This window comes from Mus caroli, unplaced genomic scaffold, assembly GCF_978045245.1.
Source record: "Mus caroli unplaced genomic scaffold, Mus_caroli_1 scaffold_20, whole genome shotgun sequence".
NCBI classification, from domain to species: Eukaryota; Metazoa; Chordata; class Mammalia; order Rodentia; family Muridae; genus Mus; species Mus caroli.
In genome coordinates, this window is record NW_028227275.1 from 49,194,714 (window position 1) to 49,214,807 (window position 20,094).

Genomic DNA, 20,094 nt, shown 5'->3' on the forward strand with positions numbered 1-20,094 from the left:
CAATTACTTTTCCTTAATATCTCTTAATATCAATGGACTCAACTCCCCAATAAAAAGACATAGACTAACAAACTGGCTACACAAACAAGACCCAACATTTTGCTGCTTACAGGAAACTCATCTCAGAGAAAAAAATAGACACTACCTCAGAATGAAAGGCTGGAAAACAATTTTCCAAGCAAATGGTATGAAGAAACAAGCTGGAGTAGCCATTCTAATATCTGATAAAATTGACTTCCAACCCAAAGTCATTAAAAAAGACAGGGAGGGACACTTCATACTCATCAAAGGTAAAATCCTCCAAGAGGAAATATCAATCCTGAATATCTATGCTCCAAATACAAAGGCAGCCACATTCATTAAAGAAACTTTAGTAAATCTCAAAGCACACATTGCACCTCATACAATAATAGTGGGAGACTTCAACACACCACTTTCACCAATGGACAGATCATGGAAACAGAAACTAAACAGGGACACAGAGAAACTAAGAGAAATTATGAATCAAATGGATCTGGCAGATATCTACAGAACATTCTATCCTAAAACAAAAGGATATACCTTCTTCTCGGCACCTCATGGCACCTTCTCCAAACCTGACCACATAATTGGTCACAAAGCAGGCCTCAACAGATACAAAAATATTGAAATTGTCCCATGCATCCTATCAGATCACCATGGACTAAGGCTGATCTTCAATAACAAAATAAATAATAGAAAGCCAACCTTCACGTGGAAACTGAACAACACTCTTCTCAATGATACCTTGGTCAAGGAAGGAATAAAGAAAGAAATTAAGGACTTTTTAGAGTTCAATGAAAATGAAGCCACAACATACCCAAACTTATGGGACGCAATGAAAGCATTTCTAAGAGGAAAACTCATAGCTCTGAGTGCCTCCAAAAGGAAACTAGAGAGAGCACACATTAGCAGCTTGACAACATACCTAAAAGCACTAGAACAAAAGGAAGCAAATTCACCCAAGAGGAGTAGACGGCAGGAAATAATCAAACTCAGGGGCAAAATCAACCAAGTGGAAACAAGAAGAACTATTCAAAGAATCAACCAATCAAGGAGCTGGTTCTTTGAGAAAATCAACAAGATAGATAAACCCTTAGCCAGACTCACTAGAGGGCACAGGGAAAGCATCCTAATTAACAAAATCAGAAATGAAAAAGGAGACATAACAACAGATCCTGAAGACATCCAAAACACCATCAGATCCTTCTACCAAAGGCTATACTCAACAAAACTGGAGAACCTGGATGAAATGGAGAAGTTCCTAGACAGATACCAGGTACCAAAGTTGAATCAAGATCAGGTTAATGATCTAAACAGCCCTATATCCCCCAAAGAAATAGAAGCAGTCATTAATAGTCTCCCAACTAAAAAAAGCCCAGGACCAGATGGGTTTAGTGCAGAGTTCTATCAGACCTTCAAAGAAGATCTAATCCCAGTTCTTCACAAACTATTCCACAAAATAGAAACAGAAGGTACTCTACCCAACTCATTCTATGAAGCCACAATTACTCTGATACCTAAACCACAAAAAGACCCAACAAAGATAGAAAACTTCAGACCAATATCCCTTATGAATATTGATGCAAAAATCCTCAATAAAGTTCTTGCTAACCGAATCCAAGAACACATCAAAACAATCATCCATCCTGACCAAGTAGGTTTCATCCCAGGGATGCAGGGATGCTTCAATATACGGAAATCCATCAACGTAATCCAGTATATAAACAAACTCAAAGACAAAAACCACATGGTCATCTCCTTAGATGCGGAAAAAGCATTTGACAAGATCCAACACCCATTCATGATAAAAGTCTTGGAAAGATCAGGAATTCAAGGCCCATACCTAAACATGATAAAAGCAATCTACAGCAAACCAGTAGCCAACATCAAAGTAAATGGTCAGAAGCTTGAAGCAATCCCTCTAAAATCAGGGACTAGACAAGGCTGTCCACTTTCTCCATACCTATTCAACATTGTACTTGAAGTCCTAGCCAGAGCAATTCGACAACAAAAGGAGATCAAAGGGATACAAATTGGAAAAGATGAAGTCAAAATATCACTTTTTGCAGATGATATGATAGTATATATAAGTGACCCTAAAAATTCCACCAGAGAACTCCTAAGCCTGATAAACAGCTTCGGTGAAGTAGCTGGATATAAAATTAACTCAAAGAAATCAATGGCCTTTCTCTACACAAAGAATAAACAGGCTGAGAAAGAAATTAGGGAAACAACACCCTTCTCAATAGTCACAAATAATATAAAATATCTTGGCGTGACTCTAACTAAGGAAGTGAAAGATCTGTATAATAAAAACTTCAAGTCTCTGAAGAAAGAAATTATAGAAGATCTCAGAAGATGGAAAGATCTCCCATGCTCATGGATTGGCAGGATCAACATTGTAAAAATGGCTATCTTGCCAAAAGCAATCTACAGATTCAATGCAATCCCCATCAAAATTCCAAATCAATTCTTCAACGAATTAGAAAGTGCAATCTGCAAATTCATCTGGAATAACAAAAAACCTAGGATAGCAAAAACTCTTCTCAAGGATAAAAGAACCTCTGGTGGAATCACCATGCCGGACCTAAAGCTCTACTACAGAGCAATTGTGATAAAAACTGCATGGTACTGGTATAGTGACAGACAAATAGACCAATGGAATAGAATTGAAGACCCAGAAATGAACCCACACACCTACGGTCACTTGATCTTCAACAAGGGAGCTAAAAACATCCAGTGGAAGAAAGACAGCATTTTCAACAAATGGTGCTGGCACAACTGGTTGTTAACATGTAGAAGAATGCGAATCGATCCATTCCTATCTCCTTGTACTAAGGTCAAGTCTAAGTGGATCAAGCAACTTCACATAAAACCAGAGACACTGAAACTTATAGAGGAGAAAGTGGGAAAAAGCCTTGAAGATATGGGCACAGGGGAAAAATTCCTGAATAGAACAGTAATGGCTTGTGCTGTAAGATCAAGAATTGACAAGTGGGACCTCATGAAACTACAAAGCTTCTGCAAGGCTAAAGACACCATCAATAAGACAAAAAAACCACCAACAGATTGGGAAAGGATCTTCACCTATCCTAAATCCCATAAGGGACTAATATCCAATATATATAAGGAACTCAAGAAGGTGGACTCCAGAAACTCAAATAACCCCATTAAAAAATGGGGCTCAGAACTGAACAAAGAATTCTCACCTGAGGAATACCGAATGGCAGAGAAACACCTGAAAAAATGTTCAACATCCTTAATCTTCAGGGAAATGCAAATCAAAACAACCCTGAGATTCCACCTCACACCAGTCAGCATGGCTAAGATCAAAAATTCAGGTGACAGCAGATGCTGGCGAGGATGTGGAGAAAGAGGAACACTCCTCCATTGTTGGTGGGATTGCAAGCTTGTACAACCACTCTGGAAATCAGTCTGGCGGTTCCTCAGAAAATTGGACATAGTACTACCAGAGGATCCAGCAATACCTCTCCTGGGCATATATCCAGAAGATGTCCCAACCGGTAAAAAGGACATATGCTCCACTATGTTCATAGCAGCCCTATTTATAATAGCCAGAAGCTGGAAAGAACCCAGATGTCCCTCAACAGAGGAATGGATACAGAAATTATGGTACATTTACACAATGGAGTACTACTCAGCTATTAAAAAGAATGAATTTATGAAATTCCTAGCCAAATGGATGGACCTGGAGGGCATCATCTTGAGTGAAGTAACACAATCACAAAAGAACTCACACAATATGTATTCACTGATAAGTGGATATTAGCCCAAAACTTAGGATACCCAAGATATAAGATACAATTCACTAAACGCATGAAACTCAAGAAGAATGAAAACCAAAGTGTGGACACTGTGCACCTTCTTAGAATTGGGAACAAAACACCCAGGGAAGGAGTTACAGAGACAAAGTTCGTAGCTGTGATGAAAGGATGGACCATTTAGAGACTGCCGTATCCAGGGATCCATCCCATAATCAGCTTCTAAACGCTGACACCATTGCATACACTAGCAAGATTTTGCTGAAAGGACCCAAATATAGCTGTCTCTTGTGAGACGATGCCGGGGCCTAGCAAACACAGGAGTGGATGTTCACAGTCAGCTATTGGATGTATCACAGGGCTCCCAATGGAGAAGCTAGAGAAAGTACCCAAGGAGCTAAAGGGATCTGCAACCCTATTGTTGGAACAACATGATGTACTAACCAGAACCCCGGAGCTCTTGTCTCTAGCTGCATATGGTTCGAAAGATGGCCTAGTCGGCCATCAATGGAAAGAGAGGCCCATTGGACTTGCAAACTTTATATGCCCCAATATAGGGGAATGCCAGGGCCAAAAGAATGGGAATGGGTGGGTAGGGAAGTGGGGGGCGCTATGGGGGACTTTTGGGATAGCATTGGAAATGTAACTGAGGAAAATATGTAATAAAAATATTAAAAATCAAAAAAAAATGAAAAGGGAGACATAACAACAGATCCTGAAGAAATTAAAAACACCATCAGATCCTTCTACAAGAGACTATACTCAACAAAACTGGAGATCCTGGATGAAATGAACAAATTTCTAGAGAGATACCAGGTACCAAAGTTAGATCAGGATCAGATTAATGGTCTGAACAGTTCTATATCTCCTAAAGAAATAGAAGCAGTCATTAATGGTCTCCCAACCAAAAAAAGCCCAGGACCAGATGGGTTTAGTGCAGAGTTCTATCAGACCTTCAAAGATCAGTTCTTCACAAACTATTCCACAAAATAGAAGCAGAAGGTACTCTACCCAATTCATTCTATGAAGCCACAATTACTCTGATACCTAAACCACAGAAAGACCCAACAAGGATAGAGAACATCAGACCAATTTCCCTTATTAATATTGATACACAAATACTCAATAAAATTCTCACTAACCGAATCCAAGAACATATCAAAACAAACACCCATCCTGACCAAATAGGTTTCATTCCAGGGATGCAGGCATGGTTTACTATAAGGAAATCAATCAACGTAATCCACTATATAAACCAACTCAAAGACAAAAACCACATGATCATCTTGTTAGATGCAAAATAAGCATTTGAAAAAATTCAAAACCCATTCATGATAAAAAGTCTTGGAAAGATCAGGAATTCAAGGCCCATACCTAAACATGATAAAGGCAATCTACAGCAGGCCAGTAGCCAACATCAAAGTAAAATCAGGGACTAGACAAGGCTGCCCACTTTCTCCCTACCTATTCAACATTGTACTTGAAGTCCTAGCCAGAGCAATTCGACAACAAATGGAAATCAAGGGAATACAGTTTGGAAAGGAAGAAGTCAAAATATCACTTTTTGCAGATGATATGATAGTATATATAAGTGACGCTAAAAATTCCACCAGAGAACACCTAAACCTGATAAACAACTTCGTGAAGTAGCTGTATTTAAAACTAACTCAAACAAGTCAATGGCCTTTCTCTACACAAAGCATAAACAGGCTGAGATAGAAATTAGAGAAACAACACCCTTCTCAATAGTCTCAAATAATATAAAATACCTTGGTGTGACTCTAACTAAGGAAGTGAAAGATCTGTATGATAAGAACTTCAAGTCTCTGAAGAAAGAAATTAAAGAATATCTCAGAAGATGGAAAGATCTCCCATGTTCATAGATTGGGAGGATCAATATATTAAAAATGGCTATCTTGCCAAAAGCAATCTACAGATTCAATGCAATCCCCATCAAAATTTCAACTCAATTTTTCAATGAATTAGAAAGGGCAATTTGCAAATTCATCTGGAATAACAAAAAACCTAGGATAGCAAAAACTCTTCTCAAAGATAAAAGAACCTCTGGGGGAATCACCATGCCTGACCTAATGCTGTACTACAGAGCAATTGTGACAAAAACCTGCATGGTACTGTTATTGCGACAGACAGGTAGACTAATGGAATAGAATTGAAGACCCAGAAATGAACCCACACACCTATGGTCACTTGATCTTTGACAAGGGAGCAAAAACCATCCAGTGGAAGAAAGACAGCATTTTCAACAAATGGTGCTGGCACAACTGGCAGTTATCATGTAGAAGAATGCAAATTGATCCATTCCTATCTCCTTGTACTAAGGTCAAATCTAAGTGGATCAAGGAACTTCACATAAAACCAGAGACAGTGAAACTTATAGAGGAGAATGTGGGGGAAAGCCTCAAAGATATGGGCACAGGGGAAAAATTCCTGAATAGAACAGCAATGGCTTGTGCTGTAAGATCAAGAATCTAAAAATGGGACCTCATAAAATTGTAAAGCTTCTGTAAGGAAAAAGACACTGTCAATAAGACAAAAAGGCCACCAACAGATTGGGAAATGATCTTTGCCTATCCTAAATCAGATAGGGAACTAATATCCAATACATATATATAAAGAACTCAAGAAGGTAGACTCCAGAAAATCAAATAACCCCATTAAAAAATGGGGCTCAGAGCTAAGCAAAGAATTCTCACCTGAGGAATCCCAAATGGCTAAGAAGCACCGGAAAAAGGTTCAGCATCCTTGAGTTCGTGTGGAATAAAAGTTCGTGAAATAAAAGCAGTTATTAAAAGTCTTACAACCAAAAAAAAAAAAAAGAAAGAAAAAAAAAGAAACCAAGAGATAGATGGTTTTAGCGCAGATTTCTACCAGCCTTTCAAAGAAGAGCTAATACCAATAACTTCAAACTATTCCACGCAATACCAACACAGAAGGAACAATACCTAATTCATTCTACAAGACCATAGTTACCCTAATACCTAAACCACACAAAGACCAAAAAAAGAAAGAAAACCAATTTTCTGCTTACAAACATTGACACAAAAATAATAAATTTCTCTCAATTCAAGAACACTTCAAAAACATTGCTCACCATTATCAAGTGGGCTTTATCCTAGGGATGCAGGAATGATTCAGTATACAAAAATCCATCAACACAATTTACTATACAAAAAAATTAAAAGAAAAAATGATATGATTATCTCATTAGATGCTCAAAAAGCATTTGACAGAATTCAACACCCCTTCATGTTAAAAGTATTAGGAAGATCATAGATACAATGCACATAACTAAACATAATCAAAACAATATACAACAAACCAGTAGTCAACATCAAACTAAATGGACAGAAACTTAATGAAATTTCACAAAATCAGGTATTAGTCAAGGCTGCCCACTCTCTCCCTATCTATTCATTATAGTACTTGAAGTTCTAGCCAGAGCCATAAGACAACTAAAGGAGATCAAGAGGATACAAATTGAAGAAGTCAAAGTATTGCTATTTGCCAATAATATAATACTATACACAAGCAACCCTGAAAATTCTACTAGAGAACTCCTACAGCTGATAAACACCTTTAGAAAAGTGGCTGAATATAAAATTAACTCAAACATATCAGTAGCCCTCCTTTATGAAATGATAAATGAGCCAAGAAAGAAATTAGGGAAGCAACACTCTTTAAAATAGCCCAAATAACATAAAATACCTTGGTGTAACTTAACCAAGCAAGTGAAAGATCTGTGTAACAAGAACTTCAAGACCTTGAAAAAAAATTGAAGAAGATATCAGAAGATAGAAAGATCTCCTATGCTCATGAATAAGTAGGATGAACAAAGGGGAAAATGGCCATCATACCAAAAGCAATCTACAGATTCAAAACAATCCACATCAAAATTTCCAAACAATTTTTATAGTCTTTGAAAGAGCAATTCTCAGCTTCATATAGAAAAACAAAAATCCCCAGGATGTCCAAAATAATCCTGAATGATTAAAGAACTTCAGGAGGAATCACCATCCCTGACCTCTAGATGTACTACAGAACAATAGTGATAAAAACTGCATGGTATTGTACAAAAATAGAAACACTGATGAATGGAATCAAATCAAAGACCCAAAAATAAACCCACCCACACATGGACATTTGATTTTTGACAAATAACGCAAAATTATACAATGGTAATACAAAAGTGTCTTCAACAAATAGTGCTGCTCTAACTAGATGTGTGCATATAGAAGAATGCAAACAGAACCATATCTATTACCCTGTGCAAAACTGAAGTCCAAGCAGATCAATAACCTCAACATAGAATCAGATACACTAAATCCCATAGAAACCTCCCTGCTCCCCGCTCCCCGCTCCCCGCTCCCCGCTCCCCGCTCCCCGCTCCCCGCTCCCTGCTCCCCGCTCCCCGCTCCCCCCCCCTTCCCCGCTCCGCACTCCGCGCTCCCCGCTCCCTGCTCCCTGCTGGGATCATGGCCTGGAACACATGCCACACTTCTGTGGTCATGTAGTCCCAGGACAGAGTTCTCTATGCTAATGAGGTATCTAGAGGCCCAGTAGGGTTTACCCAATATTCTTCCCTTCCCAAACATTTCTTCCTGCAAAACATATTTAATCACTGGTTCACCCTGAGGAGTCAGTATGCATCCATTTTTCACAATGAACTGTCAATAAATGGTATAGATAAACATGGACTATCTCTTCCAAAATAACCCAAAACACAATAAGGAGCATGGAGAAGGCCTTTGCCTACAGAGCCGGAGCTTAAATCTCCTGTGGAAGGCCTCTTTGTGCTACAACTGCTGCCTAGCTAAGGACAATGGCCCAAATAGAAAAGAGACTAACAGACTAAAGAAAAGATTCCATTCAAGTCCATCTTTGTGAACCAATGACTTTATTAGAGTTACTTACCAAAGAATGAATAACTCTCCACCAGGAACATGAACAATAATTACCCCTCTCCAGCATATTTGACTAACAAGCAACTGCTTAATTGGAGAGTCCCAGCTACTAGTCAACCATGCACATCCTATATATGCCAAGAAAAGAACAAATAAACAAAAGCAAAAACAACCACATGTACTATTACATGAAACTGTGGGAAAAGACTTGTGACTATCATCTCAGGTAAAGGTCTTAGGATTTTCTGTTTCAAGAAGGGAGTTTGCTTGAATGGGTTTGTTTGTGCCTTTGTTTCTTTGTTTCCATCATAATCTCACACTGTAGCCCAAGTTAGTCTGAAGCCCTAGGAAATCCTCCAGCCCTGTTAATGCTGGAATTAGAGGTGTAAATCATGACTCTTGGATCTGGAGATGATAATAACATTCTATCATTTTCATTTCAGTGGCCATGCTTATCAATGTACTGATGTAAATATTCCATTCCCAAGCCTATGAACCAGGTATTGTGTAAGGAAATCATTCCTGTTTCATGATGGTGAAGGTTATGTGTACCTAGAGAAAACAGTTCCAATGAAACACTCAGAAATACCAGAGTAAACTTTTAGTTATTCTACTACCACCATTACATCACTCACTTAAACCCACACAATACTAGAATTCAAGATACTGAACATGCATAGACAATAAGAAAGAACATTTCAGTCTGTCTGAAGATGTGTTGGTATCTTAACAATATTTAATGTCCAGTGACTATAAATTCATGTAAGGCTTCCTTAGGTCAAATTTGAGATTCCAGAAATATCAAAATATATTTCATGGAGTGTTCAGATTGGCTCTAACAACTTAGGACAAACTTTCTGGTCTTAATGTAGACAAGTAAGAAAGATCAGGTCTCACCATCTCATCTATTGTTATTGACCCATAAGATAAGAAACCGTCAGAACACTAAGGAAATGGCAATGAAGAAATCATGCCTTGCTCACCAGTTTTCTTCACAATTCAAACTTCCACTTTAGTGTTTGGCTTAAAACTTATTAAGTGATTTATTTTGACAAAATCAAGCTTCCCATTAGTCATCCTTTAAGGCACAAAAAAGCCAATGTGTGGCTTTGTTTCTTTCAAACAGGAAGTTTCCTTGTGCTCATTCTCACGTGCTCACGATCACAGAATAATCAATGGTGTTGGCCCCGGCTGTATTACACTACATCAAAATACTGATGACACAATGTTAGAAGACTTGGGGATGAGAATCAATCAGGAATCTTCTGCAGAGGCTTAGGCTAGTGATTTAACAGGTTCAGGCTTCCACAACATTCCCAACTTGATTTTTCTCAAATACCTACAGATAGAATAATTAATGGTGAGATGCCCATTTTGTAACATGGAAATTATGACCCTACTGTTCTTGAAACTGATGTGTTTCGATGACATCAAATCGTTGGTTCATACATACAGTCTGTTTAAAAAACATATTTATCTGAACTGCCATGAACTTTGTACCATTCCATCCATGTACACGTGAGTGTGGATAGCAGGAAATCTGACATGGCATTTTGTTGAAATAATCTTATCTGCACCATTAGCTGCAAATTTTCTTTTTCTGCAACCGCTTCATGGCATCTTTGATTTCCTTGTTTCTCAGACTATATATCAAAGGGTTCAACATGGGAATCACCACAGTGTAGAACACAGATGTGAATCTGTCAAAACTGGAGGAGCTACCAGAGCTGGATCGCAAATAGACAAAGATGCCAGTACTATAGAAGAGAGAAACAGCTGTCAGATGAGAAGCACAAGTGTTGAAGGCCTTGGACCTGCCCTTTGCTGAAGTGATCTTTAAGATGGACAGGACGATAAAACCATAGGACAGCATGGTGGCTAAGGCATTTGCTATTCCAAAACACATTGTTAATATAGCAAGAAGGACCTGTACAAAGAAAGCATCACTACAGGATAAATTTAATAGCTGAGATATGTCACAGAAGAAATGCCTAATGACATTAGGTCCACAGAAATAGAGCTGCATCAAGGCACATAGCTGAGATACAGAACCTGTGAGTCCTGCTGTGTAGCTTCCCATCACCATCTGAGCACATAGTGTGGGTGACATGACTGATGAGTACAGAAGAGGGTTACAAATGGCAGCATACCTGTCATAGGCCATGGCTGTCATGAGGCAACATTCAGTCAGACCCATAGTGGAAAGAATAAAGTATTGAACTATGCAGCCCACAAAGCTGATAGTTTGCTTTTCCTGGAAGAAGTTGGAAAGCATCTTGGGGGCTGTGCAAGTAACAAAGCAGAGGTCTATAAAGGAGAGATTACTGAGGAAGAAATACATGGGTGTGTGAAGGTGGGAATCCATTCTTATTAAAGCAATAAGGGACAAGTTCCAGGTCATAGTCATAATGTAGATCATCAAAAATATGACAAAAAGCAGAACTGTGATTCTAGGAAAATCTGAGAATCCCAGGAGGATGAACTGGGTTATCATGGTAATATTTCTTTCCTCAATCATCTCTTCAGTGCTAGTGCTCCTAAAATCAGAAAAGAAATGAGAAAATGTATTGCTGACTCTAGTGACATTGGATCATTTTTTGATAGATAATGATAAACATTTTAATTTGATGACAACTTCATAAAACAATATCTAAGAAATAAGTGATCACACAAACAAACATGTACAAACACGCATATACACACACACACTCACAAGTCTTCATCACACTGTCACATTTGTAATTCATACAACTGTGGAACAGAACACTAAGTTCCTAGTAAAGTTTAAATTAGTCTTCTTATGGAAGGATCATATGAGGGACTTTAGAAGGAAGCAGGTAGTGCCTTGATGCCAAAGGGTCTGTCTCTTTTGTGAGTATGTTACCTCTAGTTAACAGACACTCAGAAGGATTTTAGTGATTTCACAATTTAGTTCTGATTCTCTTTGCTCTATATTAAATTATCCCAGTGGCTTCCACACAATGACTTTGAAAACTTAATTAAAGAGAGGACAGCAGAAGTCTTTGAATAGAAAGTTACTGAGATGTTAGAATCAGTAACTAATGCATAGACTCAGCCCACACTTGGGTACATGGTAACTGTCCATTAGATCTTGATTGTTACTATTAATTATTGCTAACCATCATGACTGACAGCTGCATCTGGATAGAGTGATGTCTTCACCCTGCCCAAAATGAGACACAATGCCTCCAGGCAGCTGTAGATTCAGAACCAGAATCCAGCCAAATCAGAATACCCAGGGACATTGAAATCAACTGGGGAAAAAAAGCTTATTCTTTGCTCATGCTTGACCAAGTGTACAGAGGGTCTGTTGGAGAGAAACTTGAAGCAATTCCACTAAAAACAGGTATAAGACAAGTCAGACAACTCTCTCCCTATCTATTCAATATATTACTTGAAGTTCTAGCCAAAGCAATAAGACAACTAAAGAAGATCAAGGGGATACAAATTGGGAAGGAAGAAGTCAAAGTATTGCTATTTTCCAGTAACATGGTAGTAAACATAAGCAACCCTAAAATTCTACCTAAGAATTCTAAAGTTGATAAAAAAAATTCAGCAAAGTGGTTGGATATAAAATTAACTCAAAGAAACCAGTACCTCTCATTTATAAAAATGATAAACAGGCCAAGAAAGAAATTAAGAAACAACATCCTTTAAAATAGACATGAATAATATAAAATATCTTGGTGTAACTCTAATCAAACAAATAAAAAATCTGTATGACATGAACTTCAAGTTGTTGAAGAAAGAAATTGAGGATGATATCAGCTATGGAAATATCTCCCATTCTCAATGAAGCAAAACTGTATTAACTGCATTGAACCATTGTTACAGTAGTACTGAAGGCCTATGAGGGTCTTTCTGTATAAAAAGAATGGAGTCTATCTCTTGGTAGAAGAATTGTATTGTTTTCTCTCTTAAGAGTTAATCCAGTTACCAGCCAGTTCCTGGCAAAGGCACGACCTATCAGGAAGCCACATTCACTTTGAAGCCATGCTAAATGGACAGGAAAAATAGACATATCCTTCCTAGAAACACTGTTCTGGGTGTAGTTGCTATAGAGTCACCATGACAGTGTGTTAAGTCTGTTCACCTTTCAGAAAGATATAACATTTCCTTTTTTCTCTATTTGGTCTCTTTCACAGCCTAAGTCTGCTTTCTTTGGTTCTTTTGGATTTTTCCTCTTTCTTTGAAGTCCTCCTTTCTGCCTTATACCTGTTTTTCTGCAATGTGGCTGCTTACAAACAGCATGGATTTCACTCTTCTTATTCTCCATTTCCCTCCTCTGGCAGCTGCGAAGATCCCTTTTGGGGGATTTTCATTTAAACTCTAATAATAATATTGTCTTTTACATTTTCAAAACAAAGATAAAATTAACATAGTGAAATGGTCATCTTTCCAAAAGCAATCTATAGATTAAATACAACCCTCATCATGCTAAAACATGCTAAAAATGCTAAAACAATTTTTATAGATCTTGAAAGAGCAATTATCACCTTTGTATGGAAAAATAAAAAAAAAAAAACCTTAGAATAGCCAAAACAATCCTGAATAATAAAAAACTTTGGGAGGAATCATCATACCTGACCTCAAACTGTATTACAGAACAATAGTGATAAAAACTTCATGATATTGATACAGAAACAGACACATCGATCACTGGAATTGAATCAAAGACCCAGAAATAAACCCACAATTGATCTTTGATTAAGAAAAAAATACAAAGCCATACAATGGAAAAGTGAAAGAATCTTCAACAAATGGTACTGGTCTAACTGGGTATCTACATGCAGAAGAATGCAAATAGATCTATATTTATCACCTTGCACAAAACTCAAGGCCAAGTTGATCAAGGACATCAACATAAAACACTAAATCCCATAGAAGAGAAAGTAGGAAATAACATTAAACACATTCGTACAGGAGACAATTTCCTGAACATAAAAGCAATGGCTCAAGCTCTAAGATCAACAATTGATAAATGTGACCTCAGGAAACTGACAAGCTTCTGTAAGACACAGGTCACTCTCAAGAGGACAAGCAGAAGCCTACAGATTGGGAAAGGATCTTCACCAACCCTTTATCTGATAGAGGTGCTAATATCCAAAATGTGTAAAGACGACAAGAAGTTAGACAGAGACAACTCAAAGAGCCCAATTTAAATATGGAGTACTAAGCTAAACAGAGAATCCTGAACAGAGGAATCTATAATGACTAAGAAGCACTTAAAGAAATTTTCAGGGACCTTACTCATCAGGGAAATGCAAATCAAAACAACTCTAAGGTTACATCTTCCACACATCAGAATAGCTAAGATAAGAAACCTCAAGTGATAGTACATGCTGTAGAAGATGTGGCAAGGGGAGACTCCTCCATTGCTGGTGAGAGTGCAAACTTGTACAACCACTTTGGAAATCAATTTGTCAGTTTCTCAGAAAACTTGGAATAGTTCTAGCCCAGAAACCAGTTATACAATTCTTGAGCATATACCCAATAGATGCCCCACCATCCCACAAAGACACCTGCTCAAGTATGTTCATAGAAGCTTTATTGATAATAGCTAAGAACTGAAAACAACCTAGATATCCCTTGACTGAAAAGTGGATAAAGAATATATGGTGCATCTACAATGGGACACTATTTAGCTATTAAAATAAAGACATCGTAATTTTGCAAGCAAATTGAAGGAACTTGAGGATATCATCCAGAGTGAGGTAACCAGGTACAAAAGGATATTCATGGCATGTACTCACAAGTGGATATTAGCCATAAAATACAGGATTCCTATGCTACACTCCACAGATCCAAAGAAACTAAAGCAGAAGGCAGGCACAAGCAAGGATATTTTAATCTCGCATAGAATGGGAAATAAAATAGTCATAAGAGGCAGATGGAGGGAGGTAACTGGGTGGGAGAGAGGACAGGGAGTGGATTGGGAGGTTCAAGATCAGCTGTGGGGAAGAATATGAGAGATGGCCAAATTACCATGAGAATGAATGGAAATCTGCACCCACTAAAAGGGGTGGCGAGGTGAGGGACATCTAGAGGCTGTAACAGAGACTTGTGATAAAGTAAGCCCCCAAGAATCAATGGGGGTGACCTTATCTGTGACTCATAACATTGTGGATAGAACCTAAAAAGGCTACCTTCTATAGCCAGGCAAGAACCCCAATTGAGTTATAGGGACACCAACCCACACACAAAACTTTTGACCCAAAATTTACCCTCTCTAGAAGAAATTTAGGGACAGGGGAAAGAACAGAGACTGAAGGGATAGCCACATATAACCAGCCCAACTTGAAACCCATCCAATGGGCAAGCACCAATCCCTAACACTATTAGTCATACTATGTTATGCTTGCAGAAAGGAGTCTAGCATGGCTGTCCTCTGAGAGGCTCGACCCAACAGCTGACCCAAAAGAGATGGAGGGACCTACAGCCAAGCATTTCATGGAACTTAGGAAGTCTAATGGAAGAGTTTGGGGAAAGATTGATGGATCCGAAGAGGATAGGGATTCTACAGAAAGAGCAACAAAGTCAACTAACCTGAACCCCTGGGGGCTCCCAGAGACTAAACCACCAAACAAAGAGTGAGTATGAACTGGACCTAGGCCCCTTGCACATGTGTATCAGATGTAGACCTTGATCTTCATGCAAGTCTCTGAACAACTGGAGTAGGGGCTGGCCATGGGTGTGTTGCCTGCCTGTGGATCTTGTTCTCCTTATTGGGCTGCCTTGCCTGGCCTCTGTGAGAGAGAATGTACCTATGTGCCTAGTCCTGCAATGACTGATTTGTAAGGGGAGAGGTTGTTGATACCCAGGGGGCCTCCACCTTCTCAGAGAAGAACTGGGGATATGGGGGAAGGAGCAGCAAAAGGTGGATTGGGAGATGGGGGAGTGACATTGGGATGTAAAGTGCATTAGTTATTTAATTAGTTTTTAAAATATAAAAATTAAAATAAATAAATGTTTGTAATGGCAATGTAGCTTACCTTTGACCTTACAGCTGCTACCAATATGTGTCCAAGATATAAAACATTTCAACTCTAAAAAGAAAGAGAGAGAAAGAGAGAGAGAGAGAGAGAGAGAGAGAGAGAGAGAAAGGGAGGGAGGGAGGGAGGAAGGAAGGAAGGAAGGAAGGAAGGAAGGAAGGAAGGAAGGAAGGAAGGAAGGAAGGAAGGAAGAAAAAAGAAAGAAAGAAAGAAAGAAAGAAAGAAAGAAAGAAAGAAAGAAAGAAAGAAAGAAAGAAAGAAAGAAAGAAAGAAAGAAAGAAGTGTTAATAGTCACAAACTACACACAGGACAATACCTTCTGCGTGATACTATATCTTCTATATCAACAAGAATGAGCATTTCTATATCAACAAGGAATGAACATTTCTTATGCGCATAAGAAATGTTCTCCTAATCTTGTATACGTTTGCCTTCAGTAATTACTCTCATGAATGTACTCTGTATCTCTCTCCCTGTGTGTGTGTATCTCTATTTCACACTTCCTCATAGATAAACACAGAGGCATACATGTGGGTGCACACACACAAATGTGCACACAAATATACACACTGCATGAACAATTTCCAAAGAATTGGAATTATTAAAATCAAATAAAAGACAAAGTTTAAAAAGAAAGGGTACAAAGGAATGACCATCCAGAGACTGCCCCACTCAGGGATTCATCCCACAAACAACCACCAAATCCAGACACTATTGCATATGCCAGAAAGATTTTGCTGACAGGACCCTAATGTAGCTATCTCTTGTGAGGCTATGCCAGTGCCTGGCAAATACAGAAGTGGATGCTCACAGTCATCTATTGAATGGAACACAGGGCCCCCAATGAAGGAGCTAGAGAAAGTGCCAAGGAGCTAAAGGGGTCTGCAATCCTATAGGAGGAACAACAATATGAACTAACAAGTACTCCCCAGAGCTGTGTCTCTAGTTGCCTATGTAGCAGAAGATGGCCTACTAGGCAATCAATGGGAAGAGAGGCCCTTGTTCTTGCAAAGATTATATGCTCCAGTACAGGGGAATGCTAGGGCCAGGAAGCAGGAGTGGGTGAGTTGGGGGGCAGGGGGTACTGGGGACTTTCAGATAGCATTTGAAATGTAAATGAAGAAAATATCTAATATTTTAAAAAGGGCACTGTGACTTTTATTTTTATTTTTATTTTTATACTTACCTGAGTTTCCACAATATTGTAGAGCTGCTATATCTCAATAATAATTTACTGTATAGCTGGGCAGTGGTGGTACATGCCTTTAATCCCAGCACTTGTGAGGCAGAGGCAGGCAGATTTCTGAGTTTGAGGCCAGCCTGGTCTGGTCTACAGTGTGAGTTCCAGGAAAGCCAGAGCTACACAGAGAAACCCTGTCTTGAAAAACAAAACAAAAAAAAATTACTGTATATCCTGTAACAACACAGGTAGAGACAAGGGAATCTGACATTCACTTGCTGGTTGTACATCCCCTCATCATGCTAACTTGACTCAGTCTCAGTAGTCTCATGTATAAATGGAGATGATGAAATTGTCCATCCTATAGAACTGCTCAAAAGACCAAATGATATAAAGGTAATAACACAGCAGAGCTCCATTAATGTTAGCAATTATTCTGGCTGTCACCACCTCCATCCATAAAATGAAGCTATTGTATAACAAAGATGAGATATCAAGGGTCATTTGACAAATTAGGTCCTACAAACATTGTCTGAACTAGGTTTTAATAACAGCATTCAGAAATAGTTATGAGAATATCGATTTCTGTATCATATCATTTTTCTAACTCCCATTATACTTCAGAAAGGCGTTGCTGCATTTTTTTTCCTCTGCCAGGTGCCATCTAGAAGACAGCGCTGAGGATGAGGGACTGGGCAAAGGCTTTCTCCTTAGTGTTAAGTGTTGTGTTCATGGCATCCATCCACAAGTATATGTTGAATGTATTATCAACTGGTCCTGTACAACTTTGCACTTAAAACTCAAAATCTTAGTATTGCTGAATTTCCCTTATGGATTTATAAGCTTGCTAGCCTTTCTGATTATTAAAAAAAAAAAAAAACAAACAAAAACAATGTTGTTTCTCAGCTCATACAAGCTGAGTTAAGATGAAGGAAACATTTTGAAATTTTGAACTCACATGGGTAACATTCTTAAACATAAATTTAATTGGTCAATTCAATAAAAATGAGTGAAACACCCAAGATGGTTGAAATTTAGGTCAATATCTCACAACATTCTGGTGGGATGGGCAGGCACATTTAGGCATATTCTATGTAGCCCACTATTCCCAGGAAAGAATGAAAACTTGTGGCCTGCTATTATTACTCTTATTTATTATTCCAAGTAATTTATTTAAATGTGTGACAGAAAAAATACATAAACATACTCACTCTTGTTGTTAATATTCTGTGTGTGTGCACTATCTCCCAAAACAATTAAAAGTAGGAAAATGTTTAAGATTTAGCTGAGCAGATAGAGCGTACCAATTCTAATGTAAAAAAACGTAGTCAGTTTAATGAACTGTGCTGGGAATAATAAGTTAAATGCAGGTTGCTGAGTAAGGAAAATGTGAGTAAGAGAAACCTAAAGGGCACTTAGACCAGCACTACCTGTGTCTGGAGTGGACACTTAGACTAGAACTACCTGGGCCTGAGTGAGCACCTAGACCAGCACTACCTGTGACTAGAGTGAGCCTCTCTCATATCTGTACTGCTAAATCTGGTGTCTCTGGGACCAGCAAAGGTGACAGTGGAGAGGTATTTGAACATGGTGAACAGTCTAGTAGAACTGTGCATGAGTACTCTGTCATGTCATAAGGCTTGGTTCGTCTCTTACAACTGAAAGTCATGAACCAAAGCTGTGCATCTGAATAAAATATAATTCCTATTATTTCAGAGACATAGCCCTGGTGAGCAAAGATGTAATAAAGTGTTCCAGGGAAGGGAAGAGTGTAGATTTGTAGACAAGCAGGCTTTGATCTTAGGAAATCTGAAACTCAGCCAACTCTTACTGTTGATCCAGATCTCAACTTCTGGCTTTTCACATCACCTAGACTTTACAGATAATTAATCTCCTTTGGCCCCAGCTGACCTGATTCTCCCCATTTTAACACATAGAAGACAGAAAATAAGAGAATCCAAGGTACATACTTAAGAAGTCAACAAGAACCTCTCATCCCAGACACTGACCTGAAAATTTAAGTATAGGATATATTCTTTCTCTGAACAACCAATCATTTGCATAAGTACAAAGAAAAACTGAGGGAAAATATGCAGGATATGGAAGTTAGGAGTGGGGATGGGAGAAAATTGGGGGAGGCTACTCCCCATAAATCTTACTAGTCCTCCTGTAAAAGTGAAGGACCTTGATTCTAACTGCAAGGCTTACCTCTGACCTTCATCCAGACACTGCAGGAAGACAGAGTTTGTGCCAAATGTTGAAACTGCCAATATTTCAAGTAATTTTCCAGGAGGGGTACTAGTATATTCCTAACGGATGCTTTTGGCCATTAACCTGGCTGTCTGCTCACAGCAAAACAACAACACTGGGGAATCCCCTAAACATGCTGTTGAGAGCCAAAATGGAAAGAAAAGGCCAATTAAAGAAAATATACTACAGACACTTGTTCTCTGGCATCATGGTTGTCATGGAAATTTTTCTAATAATTAAAGGCCTAGTTTGCCGTGTGCATCAATTCATAACTTCCCCTGTGATCCTATTATGACACTAGATCATAACATGCCTGACCTTGGAGGCACTGGTCTGCAAAGGACATAGGTGTCTGCTAGTCCCCAAAACTCAATTCCTAAGAGATAAACTTGAAATCAGAGATGTTAAGTGACTTCTCCAAGATAGATAGGATGAACTGATAATATAACTTGATATCAATAAATGAATATGTATAAACATAGAAATTACTTGATTTTATATAAATATGCATACACAGTTTTTCAAAGGTCTATTGTGAATCAATCAATACAGTAGCTCTAATAGACCTGCCGTGTTTAGTATCCATATGTGAAGAAATAAAGGCAGTAAGGTATCCATCAAGTTATGAAAACAAACTGAAATTCAGGAAACGCATGGTCTATCCTGATCACAAGTTTGGGTATTGGCATCATAAAATAAAATATGTGTTCAGGACTAACTGGCAAGATTCTTCATTCAGTGACAGGTACTTGTATCAAGCTTATGGCATTAGTTTCTGGGCTCACATGATGTACAGAAAGAGCTGAAACCCAAAGTCAGCCCTCTCTCTCCAACACAGACACACATACTCACACACATATATACACAATTAAATGCAAATTGTACAAGTTTTGGTGGTGGATTTCTGTCTTGGCTACTTACTGATT

The 20,094-nt window shown here is 38.5% G+C and overlaps 1 protein-coding gene across 1 annotated transcript; it reads right to left on the reverse strand.

Moving 5' to 3' along the window:
* Positions 1-10,304: 10,304 nt before the first annotated feature.
* LOC110285892 (olfactory receptor 5AN1-like) lies at positions 10,305-11,243 on the reverse strand. The gene has a single exon (XM_021152358.1). It carries the CDS (start codon positions 11,241-11,243, stop codon positions 10,305-10,307), a length of 939 nt encoding a protein of 312 aa, XP_021008017.1.
* Between the last annotated feature and the right edge of the window lie 8,851 nt (positions 11,244-20,094).

What these genes read in the sequence shown, in the direction of transcription:
- LOC110285892 (XM_021152358.1), bottom strand. Translation starts at nt 11,243, where the DNA reads ATGATTGAGGAAAGAAATATTACCATGATAACCCAGTTCATCCTCCTG.